Below are 22,198 nucleotides of genomic sequence, written 5' to 3' on the forward strand. Positions count from 1 at the left end.
GACAAGTAGGATTCATAGCTATGAGTATTTTAATATTTGGGTCTTATACGCATTAAAGCTTTTCATCATTACCACAATGCGTTATATTGAACTACAATCAAAAATTTCAACAAAATTTAATAATCTTTGGTTTGTTTAAAAATCATACAATGATGAAATCGCAATGCAGTGGCGGTTTTTGGGTTTCATATTATTATCCAAACTTCATGACTCATGATTGACACCAAGGTCTGGTCTGAATCACAACAAAGTTTTTTTTTTCGGTCAGGCTTAGAATCTCGGTCTTCTCTTAATTTATGTACTAATGCTACTCAAGTAAACTATTTACAAGAAAATTATGCAACTCTTTATCTAGGCTGGAAATTTTGGAATTGTAAGTGTTTATTAAACTCTACCTCATAGCACTCCTCATAGTTAAACTCATCAATGTCACTCTAATAGACAACTTTCTTTGAAATATTTTGAACATTATTATTAATGTTTGAAGGATTTAACTGTAACTGCTGAAATAATTGAAACAAAAAATGGATAGTATGTCAGATGGTAGTTCTTCTGAACTAAAAACTATTGATTTTGAAAATGTACCAGTTGATACCATATCAGAAAAGTACTTACATATTCAAAATAATGGCGATGTAAGTTTCAATAATACACTAAGTATCGAAATTATCAAAAGTTCTAAGTCCATGGCTCTATATTAGCATTTGTTCAGTGGCGGATTTATACATTTACCGCCAATAGCCTATTCCAATTATGCCGCAGCTACCGACCTCTACAATTCAATACCCTAGTTGCTGGACATAGGCCTCCTCTAAGATGCGTCGTAATTATATTTAAAAACATTTATGTATGTGCATAAATTTGAATTTTTAATTTCTGTAACGCAAAAAAAAAAATTGCGTCAAGTTCCTTGCCCTAGCCTACTCAGCCTACTGATAAATTGACCGATGTTTCCGACCGATGTGACCGTCTCGTCAAGTTTCTGAGTTTCTATGAAGTTACTACTTTAATCTAATACAAATTCCTAAACGGGAAAAATATTATATAAATAATTCTTGCACAGATAAGCAAAATTTCATTCTTGAGCAATTACAGCAATCAAACGTTCCTGTTTGAGGAGTGCGATAGCGATCCCATTATAATTAACCGAAAAAACCTCTGCTATTTTATAGGGAATATTCTGAGTAATTATTTAAGATGATTCTGAGGACTTCTCTTCTGCCACCGTAGTTTAGAAAGAGTGGCGAATTACTCTCATGACCAACGAAGACAATTCAACCTCAGATGCGCAATTATGGCTCATATTTGCCATATGGCATACATTAAAAATTAGTAATGCTTTCTAAATTGATAATTTCAGAAAACATTAACCTATCGGATTTCCCTGTTGTACATACTGGATAATATTGACAGAGTATTTAAAGCATCTATAACGTCTACTCCTGTAAATCCTAATGACAATGCTGAAGTCAAAATAGTATTTAAAGCTACCAATCCTGGACAGTCTTACACTGAATATTACTTAATTGACGACACAGCTGGTAATACGTACAGATTAACTGTATGTGGACAATGCTTCGGTTAGACGTTTTAATAATTTATTTAATTACAGACAATATGAGATTAAATTAAAGATGCAATTAGTGATACCACTATTCGAACAATGATCGAAACTTTTTTTTTTCTACCTATGCTGATAGCCTTGAGAGGCTATTTCAGCTTCGCCCTAACGTTTGTAGGTGAGCTCACGGGGCTCAAACCGGAGAGTTGCTAACACTGACCCTAGCAAGAACAGTGCTTCGCAGAATCTACCACCGGATCGGAAACGCGACCCACTGAAAAGATCCGGCGAGAAACTCAGTGGGCTGATCGAAAGTTGAACTTTGACTCAACTCACTATACCTTTGTCATGGAAATCTTTCGTGGACACTTGTTTGTTACCTACATTATAATTTATGAACAATCTCAGTATCGAATCACGGTGCTATAGCTTATTTGTGTGTACACTTAGTACACTTCTTTATGTTTTTAGGTCCAAAAATACGAATAGATAAGAGGAAAATATATTTTAGAGTGTGTAAAACTGAAAAAGAGGAAAGGAAAGAAGTTATCAACATCATAAATAATACAAATTTAGAAACTACATACCAGTGGTACTTGCCGACATACGGTCAAGGAAATTTTCAAGTAGGCTTTTAATTTTAACATAATTTCGTATGCACTTTACAATGATTCTGTTCACTTATTTACTGATTCTAAATGTAAGGATATATTATTATTATTATTATTATATGGAAATGCCCGTTCCGTTTTAATAAACGACATAATTCCGTTTATGTATAAAGCAGTGAATATTATTAATCATTATTTTCAGTATCTAGCTGATTTAGTACAACCCTAGAAGTTAATTTACAGATTTCGACTGGTCATTGCGGACTTGTGAGACCGTTTGAAACAATTCCTATCACTATGATATTCAATGGAACTGCTCTAGGGATTTATAATGCAGAGTTAGTCTGTCTCGTACTAAATCAGGTATTTCATGGCACTATCATCAGATCGTAATTTATGGAGTTTTTAAATTGGATATTTTTCCTTTCTAGGAACCAATATTTGTAAGAGTTCTGGCATCTGTTGTTTTACCAGGTAACCCACTATTCAATTTGGACGATCACGATTTTGAAAAATACTGGAAAAGACTTAGCCGTTCGGCTCATTTCATGGAAAACAGTCTGAGAAGATTGCCCCACATACCGGCGGCGTCAGTCTTCGAAAGATTCTTTGATTTCAGCACAGGAAGCGTGAAAGACATTACAAAGAACATTTCTCAAACGCTTTGCGTAACCAATCATGAGCAAGAAGATGGTTTCATACAATGGATGGCAGGTTTACAGAGCAAAAATAAAAAAATAATTATGTCTGCTTCTTCTTTTGTTTTTCTTTTGTTGTTTTGCCTAATTATGGTTATAATTATTGCAGATCCTGACAATATTTTCTTGATTGATCCCGTAGCTTGTGAAATACCGCCGAATGAGTCAAGATTATTTACTATTCGATTCAGGTTTATTATAAATTGTGTTATTATTATATTTTTCTTTTTACCTAAGCTGATGGTCTCGAGCAGTGATGGGCAAAGTACGGCCCGCGGAAGTATTTAATCCTGCCCGCCGAGAGTCCATCCATCCTAAATATTCTAGTCAGCATTTTGGCGCGTAAAATAAAGTCTGACGTTTATAATTTAAATTCTTCGAGTTTTTGATGAAAGCTGCAATTCGTCATGGGTGTTTTAAGCTTTCATTATCTCATAATTAACTTGCCATAATTATAAGTATATCGGCAGTCTGTCACAGGTATTAGTTTATTTATTGAAAAAAAAAAACATTATTTTCACCTATCTATCACACGCCTCACGTCTCACACGCCTAACAAGACGTAAAAGTAAAACGTATTTTGTTTTTAAAAAGTTTAAATACAGAATGCATTTTTTCTATAATTCTGGCCCTCCTCTAGAATTTCTTAAGCTTTGTGGCTCGCCATTAAAAATGTATGCCCATCACTGGTCTAGAGAGATCATATCAGCGTGTTGTATCTATACAATGTTAGCTGTTGTATATTAAAACTGACCAGAATGTGTGTTTTGTAGACCGAACATGGACGATGAAGTATATAGCTTCCTGTTATGTGGAGATTATCAAGTCAAGAAATACACTAGCGAGAATTGCGATGAGTTAAAACTAAAACATACGTGGTTCCGAATACCTTGTATAGGAAATACTTGGAGCCCTTGCACTGATTGGATCACGGAATGGGAATGTCCAGTTGAAGTAGGTTCTCTACGACTTTGACTGTCCCCGTCGCGCAGTGGTTAGCGAATGTCGTGGGCTCAATTCCTACTTCGGGCATACAATTCATTTAACAAGAACATTATAAGCTTGTTGTTTGAGTGTTTAATATACAGGGTGTCTCACAAAGGGTATATCAGCCGTAAACTGTTTTTTTTTGCCTACCTACGTCTAGTAACCTCGAAGGATTATACTAGCTTAGGACGTGTAAGCGAGCTCACTGGGTTCACCCTGGGAGACTTGGCTAACATCTGCCTAGCAAGAGCGGTGCTTTGCTGAATGTAACACCGGATCGGATTTGCGACCCACGGAGAAAATCCGACGAAAAGCTCAGGGAGACTATCCGAAAATTATAGAATCTTATTAGAATATATAATATAGCGAAGAAACTGTTTTTTGCCAACCTTTGAATTATTTTATACCGCAGGTAATATAATATGTGTCGCAGTAAAAATATTAAGCCTAACCAGATTTCCAAACATAAAAAGTTCACGTGATATCAGCTGCTTGAAATACAAACACACACATACACAGAAACATTTTGCCGGTGTCGCTATTACGTTCCTACTGTGTCCGGCATATCGAATAGCTTCTTTTTTCTTTGCAATAAAGATGAATTTCATTTATGCTTAGTCTGGCCATAAATACTGTTACAAAGGAAAACAAAAAAAATTCTATGGCAAATAACATTTATTACTTTTACAGTGTGTTAGTTTAATACATAAATATACCACAATTTAAATTATATAAAGCTTATTCGAAGTGGTCTCCATTGGCTGCAATACAGTCCTTTAAATGTTGAGGCCAGTTATCAATAAAGGCACGCACTCTTTCCATGGGAAAATTTTTCACTGCCAATCGTACGGATTGTTTTAGGGACTCCAAATCATCATGGTGTTTAGAGCAAGCCGTACTCTCTAAAACTGACCATAAATCATAATCCAGCGGATTAAGATCGGGACTAGACGACGGCCAGTCTTCAGCTCTGATGAAGTCCGAAACGTTCGTTTCCAACCAAGACTGCGTAGACCGAGCTTTATGACCTGGCGCCGAGTCTTGCTGGAAGGACCATTCTTGATGATTGAACATGGTGTTGTTAAGGGGCTTCACTACCTTCTCAAGAATGGTATCTTGATACAGTTGTGCCGATGTTTTGATACCTTTTTCACAAAAGTATGGCTCAGTCACTCCTTCATACCTAATAGGCCACCAAACCATCACTGAAGTCGGATAGTGCCCACGTTGCACTTTGTCGACTAATTGGGAAGTTTCCTTAAAGCTTTGAGCATAAATACGGTCATTTGGTTTGTTAAAATGTTGCACAACTGTAAAAAATTTCTCATCCGTAAACAAAAATTTTCTATGACCTCTCTTTACGTACCGCTTCAGTAGTTGTTTCGATTTTACCACCCTATTCTCTTTTAAATTATTAGTTAAGAAATGACCAATACGTCTCTTATAGGCTGCAAGTCCTAAATCATCTTTTCTATTAATAGCCCGGTACACAAACATTTTACTAATACCAAGCGTATGGAGAGTTTTAAAAATTGCATTTGGCTCCATACCAACTTTGTGTAATGCAATCACAGCGATTCGGTTCTCTTTATCACCCCACTCCATTTTAATATCGCAAAATATTCAGAGATAGATAGTACAATGTATTGGCGCCAAAATGAGAAAACTCAATGAGCAATCATATAAAAATGACAGATTCCAAATTCAAATGTAATATTTTGTTTATTTTTAATTACAGTATTTATGGCCAGACTAAGTATATATCCTGTAATAAGTATAACATTTGTTTTGAGTTTTCGAGCCTTATGTAACTAGTAATATGGTTGTATTTTTGTCGTTTTCATTGTTTCAAGTTAGTTGAACGAATTTCTTATTGTCTGTCTCGTTCTGACGCGTTTAACTAAATGAACGTCCTAATGCTACATAGGCGGCACTGAAAATTTCGGGAATTAACGAAGTGACACAACATTACTATTTAAAAATGTATTTATTGCTTTTCGAAGTATTCTCCGCGAAATTTGACACATTTTTCCATACGATGGAACCAATCATTGAAGCAACCATTCCATTCGGAAGTTGGGGTCTCCAAAATGGCCGTTTTGTAGGCGTCCACAGCTTCTTCAGGTGATGAAAATCTCTGTCCACGCAATTTATTCTTTATTTTAGGGAAAGTATAGAAATCATTAGGGCTTAGGTCGGGGCTGTACGGCGGATGGTCTAATAATTCTATGTTTTCTTGCTCTAAAAACTCTCTTGTTCTGTGCGCGGTGTGAGAACTCGCATTGTCGTGATGGAGGATGATGCGGCGGTTGCAGTTCTCTTTACGGAGTTCAGAAACGACCTGTGGCAAACAAATGCTAGCATACCATTCTGCATTAACCGTTCTTTGTCCCTCAAGAGGAATAGTCGTAACATGGCCGGTTTTGGAGACAAACGTGGCCACCATTTTTTTTGCAACACTCCGTGAACGAACAATTTTTGTTGGCTTTAACTCATTTTCGAACACCCAAACTCGTGACTGGTTTTTTGTTTCGGGTTCGTACGCGTATATCCAGGATTCGTCACCTGATACAATGTTGTATACAGCATTTGAGAATCCTGCGTGGAATCTTTCGAGAGTTCTGACGCACCAAGTAACGCGAGCCGCTTTTTGCTCTTCACAGAGCGAATGCGGTATCCATCGGGAAAACAACTTTTTTACACCTAATTGTTCATGCAAGATTATTTGTATTTGACTCATGCCAATGTCTAAAGTTGCCTGAATTTCGCGGTATGTCACATGTCGATCTTCCTCAATCAGCTTACGCACAGCATCAACGTTTTCGTGGGTGACTGCAGTTTTTGGACGACCTTGACGGGGATCATCACTGAGCTTGACACGTCCACGTTGAAACTCAGCAAACCAGCGATAAATTGTGTTTTTGGATGGGGCTTCATCATCAAATGCAGAAATCATCCGGTCAACACACTGTTTTTGTGTTAAACCACTTCGAAAGTCATAATAAATCATCGCTCTTGAATTTTCTCGAGTCAATTCCATTTTCTCAACGACTAAACAACTTTGACAAAACCTCGTGACAAGACCGAGAATCTTTTTTAAAATAAATAAATGGTATTCGATTTTTAAAACCAAGGAGTTTTCAATTAAAAAGATTTTAATATGACAGGAACAGTGGAAATATTCCATTCCCGATACTTTTAGTGCAGCCCTCGTACTTTTATTGTGCAAATTCAAGGAGGTCATTAATTAGTTGAAACAAGTAATAAATTAGTTATTCTACGAAACTATTAATTACCACTTAAAGGATTTTGTTAACATTTTTATGTGATCTATACTGTCGCCACGCTGACTATGACTGTAGCCACGTTTCGGCTTGATATAGTCATTATGGGACTTATGAGTATGGACTTGTATTTCATATAATAGTAACTACAGTACAGAAAACCCTAGCTCGGGGACAGGCTGAGGAGGACACCCTGTGCGATTTAATGACAAAAAGTTTCGTAACATTACCTCTAAAACTTCAAGTTTTTTGCATTGTATAACGGCTGTCCCAATATTCTAACGCATGAATTGTTCGCGGCAGAAGTAGACTGGACGGTATTACCTGTCCATGCAAAATACCAATGCGCGCTGCCATAAGAAATCGCAGGTCGCCAATCTGCATACATCGGTACTTTAATCAGGGGAAATCGCCACTCCGGTTTGAGCCCCGTGAGCTCACCTACACGTTAGGGTGAAGCTGAAATAACCTCTCAAGTCTATCAGCATAGGTAGGAAAAAAAACCATTCTTCGGTGAATGCGTTAGTCACCTTTTACGATACCCACGGGAACAGTTGGCCGGTGCTATTCTAGATTACACCCAGCAGAATGAAAAATTTTCAGGTAGTTTTACCACCAACAGTTCCGGGCAGAACTACGTTTACAAACTTTATGCTGGTCAATAAACAAGAGGCTCCTATGCAATTTAGATTTAAAGAACCAAATTTCTCGTAAGTAACGTCGAGTACCTTCATGCATACCAGATATGGAATTCTCGCTGTTATAGTCTAGAAATTTTCAGGAACTTCGCATTGCTGCCGATGTGTGGAGTTGTACAAGGCAGAGGATGGCAAATTGTTACGGTGGCTCTCGAGCCGAATTCGTGTGGGAATTATATTGAAGCATGGGATTTAATTGTTAATAGAACTCAGAAGGTACTTTTTATACAGGGTGTAAAATAACCGCTCTCGAAGATTGCATTCATTCACTAACTTAACTCAAAAATACTACTTACCATTAATCTTATGTTTATTAAGAATGATAAAGTAAGGAATTGTTGTCATCGTTGCCCGTAACTCTGACCGATGGCTGTTAGTAGATGTCCCTTCTGGCTGAGCCCTTGCTCGCCCACCTGTCCTTGTCAAACTGGAAAGGCCTCCGGGTCACCAGTAAGCCCTCCATCATTAAAAAAAAGCAGATGAACATACTGCAACAAACCCGTCACCGTGTATTATATTGGGTGTGATGCGAAAACCTGTAGTAAATAAATTTTAATAAATTTTAATTAAAAATAGTGTAAGAACAAATGATTTTATTGTAAAAAAGCGTGGGGTGCTTTTCAGGATATTATCAAAATAACCCTTCTACTCATATCTGTTCATAAAATATTTATAACTACTAATACCATGCACCCCACGCTTTTTTTTAAATAAAATCATTTGTTTACACCATTTTTAATTCAAATTTATTAAAATTTATTTTCTATTTTTTTAGATGGATTTTCCATAAAAGCGTATTTTGTTAGTTTTTTTTAAACTATTATTTATTTTTAATTTTTTAGTTGAATTTCAATTCTTCAAAAAATTTTTCCATTTTTTTTTATTGAATTGCCCATAATAAGCATACCAAATTTCGAGTTAATCCGACGTTTGAAAGGGGTCAAAATCATGTTCAAAGATTCCGTTACATACATACGTCTGAAGCTAATAAAAGCGTATTAAAGTTATACTTTATTTTGTCGTGCTAAAATCGGCAATATTACATCTGTTTTCATAATTTTAGGAACAAATTCATTACACCCTGTATCCGTGAAGTTTATGAATTTCAGTGAATTTTAATACATAGTTTAATACACAGGCACGTCTCAGTTTACGCGGGAATGCTGAATACAGTGAGGTCGAATTGATGTCGCACGGTTATAATCCCTCGACTCACGCTATGTACGAATTTCCATCAACAATAACCGGGTGCACAAATTACTGCACTGCGTATCTTCATAACCTCACAAGAATGGATATTCAGTTAGTTTTATGCATTATTATTCACCTTAATATATTTCGTTGATGGTCATTGTAAATATTGTTATTTAATTAATTAAATTCCAGCATACGAGTTTTGAACTCAGTGCCATGGCTTGGTGGTGATAATTTCGGTTCAATTCTTTTACCACCCAAAGAGGTTGTCCGGTATCACTGGTGGTTTTTCCCTAAGGAACCTAATAAAGTTTATCAGACGACTGTGACGTGTTCCTGTATATGCTTAATTAATGGAAAGTAAGTAATGCTTTTTTGTGGAAGTAATGTACGCTCAGACACACGTCTGTCCAGTGCGACAGCTGGTAAGCAGAAACTGTATGCCACGAAAACACTTCAAATTAGTTACAATGAGCTGCAGAATTGCGTGGATCTTAAGCGCCACCACATATCATAAACATTCTTACTTTTTTTCTATCTATACTGATAGCCTTGAGAGGCTATTTCAGCTTCTCCTTGACGTGTAGGTGAGCTCACCGGGTTCAAACCGGAGTGTTGCTAACACTGGCCCTGGCAAGAGCAGTGCTTCGCAGAATCTACCACCGGATCGGAAACGCGACCCGCCGAGAAGATCCGGCGAGAAACTCAGTGGGCTGATAATACCACCGTGAGATATGATTGAAAGAATATATCATCTATCTATCTCACTATCTATCTATCTATCTATCTCACTTTTTTATTGTATTGATAAACAAACGACCATGCAGCCCACCTCATAATGAGTGTCGTCAATGCTGTTCACGGATAGCGGTAATGTTAGATGAATTGTCGCGCCGCTTCCTACCTATAGCAGATTGAAAACGAAAGCATCCTCTAGTCGTAAGGAAAATGCTATTTATACTTTGCAGACCAGTTGGAGAACCTAAAGATGTATTCATTCATGTAATGGGCTTCTCTGAGCTTCCGGATTTAAAGGTATACTATTTTTCTTAATCACCACATTGTCGTTGCTTAGTTAGGTGGACGATCTCACGGCCCACTTGGAATTATGTCTTTACCAGCACCCACAAGAGATCAACAACGTAAATGCTGCTATCAATTGTGAGACATGGGTTCTAAATTGTTTAGTACAGCGGCTGCCCCACTTTTCGAACGCATTACTGCTTCAAGGCACACAAATAAACATGGTGGTACCTACCTGTGCCGGCTCATATACCTACATATATAGAAACATAAGTCATTAGATTCAGATCACCAAAAATGTTCTGAGCTGGTGCTCGCATAACTTCATACGTAATAACCGTTGTATAGGAGTGATATGATCTGAGGTTTCATTGTTGTCCGTACATTTTAGCCCCAAATGACGACACACGTAATTGAATTTTGATGTCGTCGTGGCCTAAAGGATAAGACGTCCTGTGCATTCGTTTTAAGCGATGCACCGGTGTTCGAATCCCAGGTGGGTACCAATTTTTCTAATCAAATACGTACTTAACAAAAGTTCACGATTGACTTCCACGGTGAAGGGATAACATCGTGTAACAAAAATCAAACCCGCAAAAATATAATTTGCGTAATTACTGGTGGTAGGACCTCTTGTGAGTCCGCGCAGGTAGGTACAACCACCCTGCCTATTGCTGCCGTGAAGCAGTAATGGGTTTCGGTTTGAAGGGTGGGGCAGCCGCTGTAACTATACTTGAGACCTTAGGAACTTATATCTCAAGGTGGGTTGCACATTTACGTTGTAGATGTCTATAGGCTCCAGTAACCACTTAACACCAGGTGGGCTGTAACCTGTTGGCTGTAAACACCCATGAAAGCAATAAATAAAACTTATTTCAAAATTACGAGATACAATTTTAAACTACACGAGCCGCACGGTTTTCTTTTAAAACAAAAAAGATATATACACTAATACTTTCTTACAGGTCTTACCGAAATCAACAAATCTTCATGACATTATAGTAGGAGAAAGCGTTAATTTTTCAGTGACTTTATACAACTATGGCTCCTGTTACTTCTCTTCTAAATTGTATCACATAATCGAAGGTATGGGAGACGACTATAGTGGTGACAGATTCGAAATTGAATGTAATGTGGTTAGTGTAAAATTATTTTATTTTATCTTTATAAACATTTTTCTTACTACATAGGTAGTTCACTTTTTTGTATATATGTATTTATAGGTTCGGGTTATGTTTCGTACCTAATTAATTTCTTAATTAAAGATAATTATTTTCTTTGTGAAATAGCATGATTGACTATAACATTTTTAATATAGCTCAAAATAATAAAAACATACCATGCATTTGTAATTGCTAACTTATTTACGATTGCTACGATTTAAATTTCAATCCTCGTAATTTTCTATGACAATACAAAATTCGAAAACAATATTGATCAAATGTAAATGTTTCAAAAAATTATTCCCTAAGGACTATTCCTAAACTAAATTGTCTTTATTCTGTTTTGGGTACTTTTTTAACAAACATCTTGAATACGGTATTGTCTTAATATAGAGTGTACATATAGTTATATAGTGATTATAATGTACCTACGTGAAATAGGAGCTCAGTTTGAATTCAATGCATCTATAGTTTTTTATAAATCAGGTTTTGCTTCACCGACGTTTTGTAGCGACTGGTGGTAGGACCTCTTATGAGTCCGCGCGGGTAGGTACCACCACCCTGCCTATTTCTGCCGTGAAGCAGTAATGCGTTACGGTTTGAAGGGTGGGGCAGCCGTTGTAACTATACTTGAGACCTTGAAACTTATATCTCAAGTTATATATAAGTGGACTGTGAGCTCGTCCACACATCTAAACAATAAAAAAAAACTTAAGCTGTTTCATCATCTGCGTTAAGTCTAATCTTTAGCCTACTTACAAACATAGTTTTAAGGTCTAATACATACAAGCAATGGCAACTTTCAATTTAAATTTCATTTTATTGCATGAAAACCTTTATTTTCTACCGAAATATGAAATATTTTTGATATAAATAGATACTTCTGAATAACATAGAATAGATTTTGAAAATTAGTCATCATGCCTATTGTATGATTTGGAGCATTTTATCTATTGCTTAAATGTCACAGTAACGCTTAAGTTACACGATTGCAGAACAGCCTCAAGCCATCAAATCATTGCCAAGTCCAAATGTCGGTTATGCCAAGCGGGGCGGGTTCACGACAAATCGATATTAAATATACGGTTTTGTTTCGCACCGAAAACGATGAAATTGAAGAAATACAGCCGATAACAAAAACTATTTGCACTATATGGTATGATGGAATATATCCAACCATTAAGGTAATTTAATTTAAGGCTATTTGAAGTTTTCATTCGTTTTTAGCTATGCGGCTTTGCCGGTGTTCGAATCCCGTGTGAAGATTCTAATTTGTTTTTAAATAATGAAATACATACTTAACTCGTGTTATCTAATGCAATTTTAACAATGAAGGAATAGCAACTTGTAATAAAATCAAACGTGTTCAAAATTATATTTTAATTTACTTTATGTGGGTTGTTTGGTGGTAGGCGTTTTATGAGTCCGGTGCTATAGGTCCAACCAACTTGCCACTTTCTGCCCTGAACCAATAATGCTTTTCGGTTTGAAGAGCAGCCGTTGTATTATAAAACTGAGACTTAAAATTCATATCTCGAGGTCGGTGGCGGCATTTATTTATGTTGTTGCTTATATGCTCCAGTAACTACTGCACATCAGTTCACTTTTATAGGTTTTCGTGTTTTTTATCAAACTATATAAGTTTAAAATTTTCATTTTGACTATTCAAAATAGGTTTCTGGCGAAGTATGGTCATAGTTATGATAGGTGGCGCGCGAATTTCAACGAATTAGTATATCTATTTCGAAACACCTGCTTTACGCCGCGGAAATCCGCTGGATGCGGGCTTCGCAGAGCCGATCGTTGTGGTGAGCCGTGGGGAGCCTATGTCCAACAGTGGAAATCTGTAGACTGATCGATAGATTTCAAAATCTATAGTATAACCTACCTATAGTAGCATCGAATCGTAGTATCGCTTCACTAGCTTAAATGAAGTCAAAGCCCGTGTCTATTAAATACTAGCTGACCCGGCAGACTTCGTAGTGCCTCAATCGATAAATTAAAGACCTAAACTTTTGTATAAAATAAACTTAAAACAAACAAAAGGAATCCGTCCGACGGGGGACACATCAAAGGGAAAACAAAATTGTTATTTTTATTTAATTCCGAGCATTTTCATATTTATCTACCTTTTAAACCTTCTCTAGACTTCCACAAATAAATCAAGACCAAAATTAGCCAAATCAGTTCAGCCGTTCTTGAGTTTTAGCGAGACTAACGAACAGCAATTTATGTTTATATATATAGATTAGTGCTATTTCAGATTAAACGTACTATTTCTGTCAATTGTCCAGTGATTCTGAGCAATCATTGCCTTTGGAATTTAGTTAATTTGGACGAGTAAGTATTGCTTCTATCTTGGCTATTGAATGTAAAGCTATTGACAGGTTATGCCAATTAAATTTCCTTTAGGCTTAACAAGGCTCTCATCGATTGCCGTCCCAACAAACCAGTTTCTGTAAATATTTACGCTCCTGATCTTTGCATCCGCGCCGGTTCCGTCGTATTTATATATGTGATGGGCTGCATATATTCCGTACCTGTGGCTTGGAGTCTCAAGAGGGAAAAGATATGTGATTGCGAAATGACTGAGGTGCAAATCGGCATTTCTTTGTACGAAATGAAGCATACCTGCTCTCATAGATTTTTGGTAGAATTAACACCACTGAACGGGATGGTTGCGGTAAATAACTTTATTTTTTTGACTTCCATTAAAATTTTCATAGGTAAGCTGATTTAAGACATATTTGATTTTCAGCCTGATAATCCCGAATTGTTAACATTAAAGTTCAACTATGCTTATGAAGGCTTGAACACATTGTCTTACATAATGACTTTACCGAACCAAAGGACGATACGTATTTACCTTAACATCTTTGCGACTTTAAACACGAAAGGTGTTTTGACAGCGCTCCGACGATACATAGACCAGCCAGAATACTTGGCAGTTCTAGACTGCGGAAAAGTTCCGATCAACAATTTGGATCCTGTTATAAGGGTAATTTTATTATATATATTGTAATTAGTGTCAGGAAACCGTTGTTGAAAACGAAGATAATTAATTGTAATGACCGAACAGAAATAGATTAAATTGTAAAAAAATATGATAATACACGTTTTCACTGTTTAGTAACAGGTCGTATAAAACAATAGCTTTTCGATAATCAATACATCGGCCCCATAATTTAAAACAACAAAGTATCGCTTACGGCTTGTTATGAAATAATATTATAAAAAATATTAACATTAGATTGGTACTAAGTGCTACTTAAACATTATTATTTAGTATACTTTTGTACATTTTTATTTGACTAATCATACTAACGTTGTTTTCTGGTTACATTTAGATACCATATCTTCTCTATTTGGTAGGCAGCGGCTTGGCTCTGCCTCTGGCATTGCATGGGCGACGGTAACCACTCACTATCAGGTGGGCCGTATGCTCGTCCGCCTACAAGGGCAATAAAAATAAAAAAAACTTCTATACTATTAACTCTACTCTACTCAATACTACTTACTGCCTCGGAAGGTTCGCTCACAGACAGTATACAAATGTGCTAAGTTGCAATGAAATATGTTGGGTTCGTCCGCAGATCGTGTGGTTGTACAATCCGACGGATGTGTTTACGACGTGGCGTCTGCTGCGCGGGAACACAACCTCTCCGGATTCTATAATCCGCTGTTTGCTTTATTTCGCCGAAGTGCCTCCATTGGGGAAACTGGCTATACCGTTCGCGTTTATGCCTACTGAGATGATAGATTACGAGGTAGGTACGCTATGTGTGTTTAACCAAGTGCTTTTTAGTGGGTAGACGATTTGACGGATCACCCGGTATTAGGTTATGTGAGCCTATTGACATCACATGTTTTCGAACATCGCTTTTATCCTTTGAATGCTTACTGTTTCTCTTTAAGAATAGGTAAATTAGTGGTGCAACAATAACTATGCAAAATTCTAAGTATGCAGATATAGAGAGAGAGAGAGAGAGAGAGAGAGAGAGAGAGAGAGAGAGAGAGAGAGAGAGAGAGAGAGAGAGACAGTATTCCTTATTGTATACTAGTGACCCGCCCTCGCTTCGCTTCGGAAACTTTAATTTATTATTGATTTCTCCACTATGTAATGGATGTTATTATACATATAAACCTTCCTCTTCAATCACTCTGTCTATTAAAAAAAAACGCATCAAAATCCGTTGTGTAGTTTTAAAGATTTAAGCATACATAGGGATATAGAGACAGTGAAAGCGACTTTGTTTTATACTATGTAGTGATTGATAGCTTATTCATATTAATGGAACAAAATACCGTTTCGTTCGCAGATGATATTTCAGTGTTCGTTTGGGTATGACACTGTTAAACTTTTAGTAAAAGGGCAAGGTGGTCTTCCGAATTGCATTGAAACGAGACTCGATGTCCCGAAGTACGTGGAAAAAAACATCAGGGCGGCTCACAGAAATGGTCTTGTATGTATTTTCATATCATTTTCTTCGAACGGTGAAAGTTTTCTTTCTCACAAACGGCATTGTTTTTGTAGGTATATTTATCGATGGAACACTTGACTTTACCTGTAATGCCGACACATTCGTTGTCGCGAGAAATTATAGCTATAAATAATGACACCGAACACGTAATTCGATTTATATGGTTGCCGTAAGTTTTCTTCTTTTCAAGTAGATTCTGGTTTATATCAAACGATTTCAAACAATAAAACGTAGCGTCTTAATTGGTGACGTGTCCTTTTTAAATTTAATATTTCTATGTGGAATTGGTTCGAAATTATCAGATCTTCTCTTTTTTACAACCGCCAACGTATTACCGGAGCAGAGTCGTTCCATTACCTTGAAAATGCATCATCTACAGTGCCTTTCAACCTTTGATCATCAGTAATAATTTTTTTTTCAACAAATCATTTTTCTGCCACGTGACTTTAGAATGAAATCTCTGCTATCGCAGTGCCTAGACATGTCTTTCTTGAAACTTTATTTGAGAAGGGTCCATATTGGCAGCCAGCGTTCCTCATAAGATCTTCTGCTTTGGATAACAATGAAAAATATTTTATCAAACTAAACTTGCCTAAAGCAGGGAAGGCATGATTCCAATATTTTCCCGTTGAACGCTTTTAGGCTTGTTTTTTTTAATTATTGAACGTGCTCGATATTACGGTTATTCCACTGTCTCTCGTTTGCCAGGCCATAGCTACGGCACTAGCATGTGGCCAAGGCTTCCAATAGGTAGTTATTCAGCCTTATCCTGCCTTTCAAAACGTAAAGCATGTTTTTTTTTCGAAGTTGGAAATGAACCTAGAATAATGTCCCCTACACTGGTTAACCTATGGTTTTTAGTGAAAGAATAGCAAACATAATAAACGTGGTTATGACTCCGTGTTGGGGTGTTGTACAGCCTAAAACGACGGAATGGATTACAATGACTGTTTATTCTTTACAAGAACCGGCCACTTTCACGTAAGTCTTTCTTCATTTTTTGTATTCCTTTTTCCTTTAGCATTAAGTATTAGTCTTGCTCTAGCACTAACTTAGGTAGGATCTTCTGAAAATCACTGTCGCACCTATTTCTACCCTAAAGTAATTGTGCGTTCTGGCTCGATAGATTAGGTTGATCCCCATGATCTGTAAGCGGAGTAAAATGTCCCTTCGGAACAAGGTGACACTTTACAAAACTTGCATAAGGCCCGTCATGACTTACGCGAGTGTGGTGTTCGCTCACGCGGCCCGCACACACATAGACACCCTCCAATCCCTACAATCCCGCTTTTGCAGGTTAGCTGTCGGGGCTCCGTGGTTCGTGAGGAACGTTGACCTACACGACGACCTGGGCCTCGAATCAATTCGGAAATACATGAAGTCAGCGTCGGAACGATACTTCGATAAGGCTATGCGTCATGATAATCGCCTTATCGTTGCCGCCGCTGACTACTCCCCGAATCCTGATCATGCAGGAGCCAGTCACCGTCGACGCCCTAGACACGTCCTTACGGATCCATCAGATCCAATAACCTTTGCATTAGATGCCTTCAGCTCTAATACTAGGGGCAGGCTTAGGGACCCCGGTAACCGTACTCGTCGAACTCGACAAAGAGGTCGACGTGCAACCTAACCCATGCATCAGCCCGCTGAGTTTCTCGCCGGATCTTCTCAGCGGGTCGCGATCCCGAAATCCCACCCCTCTTGGCTGAGCCTTTGCTCGCCCACCTGTCCTGGTGAAACTGGAAAGGCCTTCGGGCCACCAGTAAACTTTCAATCACAAAAAAAAAAAAAAAAAAAAAAAAAAAAAAAAAAAAAAAAAAAAAAAAAAAAAAAAAAAAAAAAAAAAAAAAAAAAAAAAAAAAAAGATTAGGTTGATGCCGGTCACTGTCCTCGCCGAACCCGTCGCTTGCGACGAAGGGCTCGACGAACGAACTAACCTATAGACACAGCCCACTGAGTTTCTCGCCGGATCTTTTCAGTGGGTCGCGTTTCCGATTCGGTGGTAGATTCTTCGAAGCACTGCTCTTGCTAGGGCCCGTGTTATCAACACTCCCGGTTTGAGCTCCGTGAGGAGAAGCTGAAATAGCCTCTCAAGGCTATCAGCATAGGTTGGAAAAAAAAAACGATTGATGTTATAACAATGCAACTGAAAGTTAACTTCGTTTTAGGCAGTAGTCACATCAGCGGATTTCACTCCACTCACACCGCCTTACATAATTTCGGTCTTTATACTCTTGGACGTATAAAACCTATGTAAATAATAAAACTTTTATTCATGAGCACTAAAACAACAATAATATCATTGTTAACCAAAATAATTTCGAAGGTTATTTTATTAAGTAATGGGAAATTCGATAGATCAATTATCACACAAGATCCTTCGGTCTAAATCCATCGAACAAACATCCATCAGAATACTTCTTAAGACTTCAACGGAAAAAAATGTTCCTTTTATAATATTTTTATGTATTTCATGATTAAAAATTAAAACGAGTACAATGATTAATTGAATAACTCAAATTATACAGTACGACGGTCGCGTGTGAGATTTTAGATTTGACAGAACGCAAGCGCTACCAACGGAACGAATTACTCAGGAGGAATAAAATGGAAAAATGCAAACAAGAATTTATGATTACGGAGAAAGGCTTTTTTCGTCCCGTAAGTGGATTCCACTTTGATCACTAAAATTTTACTTAATTTTCAAACATATTTAAGTAAAACCTTTGCCAAATGAGGGTCTAAGAGTGGCCGCAAATAGAAAAGGGCGGAATCAACTTGCATCCAATCAGGGTATGCATTGTTAAGAAGAGGAGGACCCCTGTCTTCTTCTTCTCCCTGTTCTTCTCTGGAGGCGCCGGAGTCCGACATAACCCGGTCTCTTACCCCCCTCGACCGGGTATCCGTAAATGGATTACCCAGAAGGGTATGCATTGTTCAAATTAACTACTGTTTGTTAATGAAAATTAGAAATAATAAATTTCTACTAATAGAAAATTGTTCATAATTTAAAAAAAAGGTCTATACTAAACATTTTAAATCTATCGATAACAGGGCATAAACGATTCTCCTCCCTATGTACTGGACCTCGAAAAACCAAAGCCATTTTATTTGGCTATGTCAATTTCTATATCATCAAAAGGTCAACGTGATGGATACCCGAGAATGCTGCTAAGGCAAATGTGGGAACAGGTAAATAAAGTATAAGAGATAAAATAAAATGATTTACAGTAATCAATAGTTTCATAGCTGTTGTTAAGAATTTCGTAAAGTTTTTACACGTTGATTTGATTTACACGAAGAGGAACCGTTTCAGCTTTAATGTAAATAAAACACTTCAGAGTACGATCAAGGCAATTATATATATCAAACCAAATATGTGTTCGAAAATGGGCCACCAGTATGGATATATTACTCGTACTTACCCACCACAATCGTTTTCGAAGCGCACGCTACTATTGTACATAACTATGCAGTATCTCTTTTTTTTTGTATTTGGTTTTTTATTCTGGAAAAAAAGATTAACAACTAAATACAAAAATACACAAGCCTGTTGAATTTGATTCTCTTCTGAAAACAGTCAAATCTTTTTGGAACCGCTGGTAGGGTTTTTATTCTCTTTCAATGGGTACCTACTTAAGTTCAATGACACTGAAACGGAAATAGCTGATTTTATTTTTTTCATCTTTTTCCGCATTTTGGGAAAGTTAACATTAATTATACGATTTCTCGCAGACTCCACCCTATGATTTGATGTCATCAGATATCAATGATTATGGAGGAAACTACGAAAGAGCTTCGCACAGCAATAACATGACTATTGGAGATGTCATTAGGATCATAGATGGCATTCTGTGGTATGGAATTTAAAGTGTTTTCATGATTATTTTTCTTTACAATAATTGTATTATTGGCCCGTATTCTTTGGAAGCAAATAGCTTAGTTAGTAACTTAGTCGTACCCCTAGCATACGAAGATGCCAATGGGCGGAGGTAACGACCAACCAAGAAAGCTTTATTACCATTTTACCGGTGATACGATAGATTGTAAAAACGCAAGGTTTTTTTATTTATTGCTTAGATGATAATTTATTGCTTAGGTTAGCTTCTTCCATACAGCCTATTTCTTCTACCACGAGGCAGTCATGGGTTTCGGTTTCAAATATAGTTCAACCACGTCCTATACAATTGGGACTGATCTTTAGGACTGGTGGTAGGACTTCTCGTGAGTCCGCGCGGGTAGGTACCACCAACCTGCCTATTTCTGCCGCAGCATGTACACGTCCGGGGGACACGGACTGGGGGCCGAAAGGGAAGGATCTCCGAACCGTTGAGGCCTAACGAGAAAATTTACATTTGAAAACACAAAGCTACGGTAATGTTAAAGTACCTACTGGATGTGGCCGCGACTTCTAGCGCATGGACTATAGTAGTCATTTGGAAATAGATTTTTGACATTAACCCATGTAACATAATCACAGCTCGAACCTATTTACTATAATAGTTTTTTTTCTTAAAAGTGCTTTTAATTAACCCGCAAAATGATAATTTGCGTAATTACTGGTGGTAGGACCTCTTGTGAGTCCGCACGGGTAGGTACCACGACCCTGCCTATTTCTGCCGTTAAGCAGTAATGCGTTTTTGTTTGAAGGGTGGGGGAAGCCGTTGTAACTATACTTGAGACCTTAGAACTTATGTCTCAAGGTGGGTGGTGCATTTACGTTGTAGATGTCTATGGGCTCCAGTGACCATTTAACACCAGGTGGGCTGTAAGCTTGTCCACACATCTAAGCAATTAAAAAAAAAATTTGTCTCAAGCTGGATGGCGACATTCATGAATGAATGTCTATGAATTGTCTACGTACATTTTTAATGCGCTCTAAAGATTTACAGAGTTATTATTCTATTACGCAACTAAAACATCAAAAGTCAACCGAAGATTGTCCATACATAACTCAAAACTACTTCTCACATAAACGCGCAGTTCATCTTACATGTAGATTGTTTTCCAGGGACGCCTTGCACAGCAAAATGTTCAAGAACCAAATAGAATTTTATGCCAAAGAAGAAATACCCACTTATTCACAACTTGTCGAAGTTATTGAACACGAAACCAAGCCACAACTAAGCAGACGGTGATCAGAATATTAAATTTCATTATAGCATAGATGATTAAAATAGCTCAGTCTACCTTGAGACACGAAGCAGACCTGCTACCTAATTTCGCGAACAACATTTGCGGGTATTTTTTTTCAACGCGACTTGCTCGGCTGACTTCTTTTCCCGAAAAAGTCCTGAAATCAGTTCATCACCTATAGTAGAATTATTTTGTCCGTGCAGTTTGGGTCATAAAACATAGCCCGGCTAGGGCAGTGAGCATGTTGCGCGGGCGCAACGCCATTATCGATAAAAACAAATGAGTCATCGAAGGCAGGTACACGGCGGCGGGGTGGTATACGAAGGGTGGTGAGACATTGTTATGTTAAGAGTCATTGGTACTTACCTGCAAATTATAGTACATTATGTCGAAGAGAAATGTGTTTTTATGCATTCGTTCTCTGAATTTATTTAGTGACACAATGGCTACTTCTTTGTTTTGTATCAAAACGGCAGAATTTATTATTATTATATATTATATATTATATATTTGCACGTGTTGTTATCAAAAATGTGTTAAAAATTTTCACTGAAATAAGAATGGATCCCGAAAATGACAAAACTAAATACACTATCGATAACGCTTATCGTCAACAATAATGCGCATCACTATGCCCCTCCATAAGGCTCGTGAGTGGAAGAGAGAGCGAAATACTCGCTCACCGCTCCGATTTTTTATTACCCAAACTGCACGGACAAAATAATTCTACTATAGTGGATTCTATTGTAAATCCAAACTACCTAGGAAACAACTAAAATGCATAAAAAACATAAATGAGAATCATTTTCGTAGAACCCAGCATACGTTGCCTATTCGTTTTGTTTACCAAAATTTGGCTTGTATTTTTACTATGTTGATTTTAATTTGACACCTTATATTATAAGTTTTGTTAAGACAATTTACATAAATAATTTTGTAACATCAGACTTTAGATGACGCAACTTTTAAACATATTATGATACCATCCAAAATTCCGAGTATGTACAATTTTTTTTCTATACAGCACAGTAAGTCAGCCCAGCTCTTCGAGTCGTTCTCAAATGGATCTCTCTCTATAATATTCATTGGAATTGGTGTTAATTTATATTGATATTATTATATAATTAACGCTTTGTGCCAGTGATGTTTAAGAAAACCACATCGTGTCTATGATCAAACTTAATTTGTCACGAAATTTAATTGTTCTTGTCCGCAGGGTTACTTCTGGTATTTGCGACGCGATAGTCAACAAGGCCGTCTTCCACATCTACGGTCTTAACCCAAAACACGAGACTTCGATTTTAGATGCAGAATAAATTGCGTCATAGATACGTTTTTTGGTTTTTTTTGTATAAATAA

At 37.2% G+C, this 22,198-nt stretch overlaps 1 protein-coding gene across 1 annotated transcript; it reads left to right on the forward strand.

Annotated features, from left to right (window-relative positions):
* The first annotated feature begins 524 nt into the window (after positions 1-524).
* Positions 525-22,191, forward strand: LOC114247936 (cilia- and flagella-associated protein 65). The gene is made up of 25 exons (XM_089730296.1): positions 525-635; positions 1,361-1,580; positions 2,033-2,187; positions 2,416-2,535; positions 2,604-3,061; positions 3,644-3,824; positions 7,745-7,851; positions 7,923-8,055; positions 8,978-9,141; positions 9,226-9,393; positions 10,002-10,068; positions 11,022-11,192; positions 12,215-12,403; positions 13,483-13,559; positions 13,632-13,902; positions 13,978-14,217; positions 14,813-14,986; positions 15,539-15,682; positions 15,754-15,869; positions 16,562-16,681; positions 18,232-18,364; positions 18,758-18,895; positions 19,439-19,560; positions 20,715-20,837; positions 22,056-22,191. Exons 1-25 carry the CDS (start codon positions 525-527, stop codon positions 22,153-22,155), a joined length of 4,002 nt encoding a protein of 1,333 aa, XP_089586422.1. The 3' UTR covers positions 22,156-22,191.
* The last annotated feature ends 7 nt before the right edge of the window (positions 22,192-22,198 follow it).

This window comes from Bombyx mandarina, chromosome 10, assembly GCF_030267445.1.
Source record: "Bombyx mandarina strain Sakado chromosome 10, ASM3026744v2".
NCBI lineage: Eukaryota > Metazoa > Arthropoda > Insecta > Lepidoptera > Bombycidae > Bombyx > Bombyx mandarina.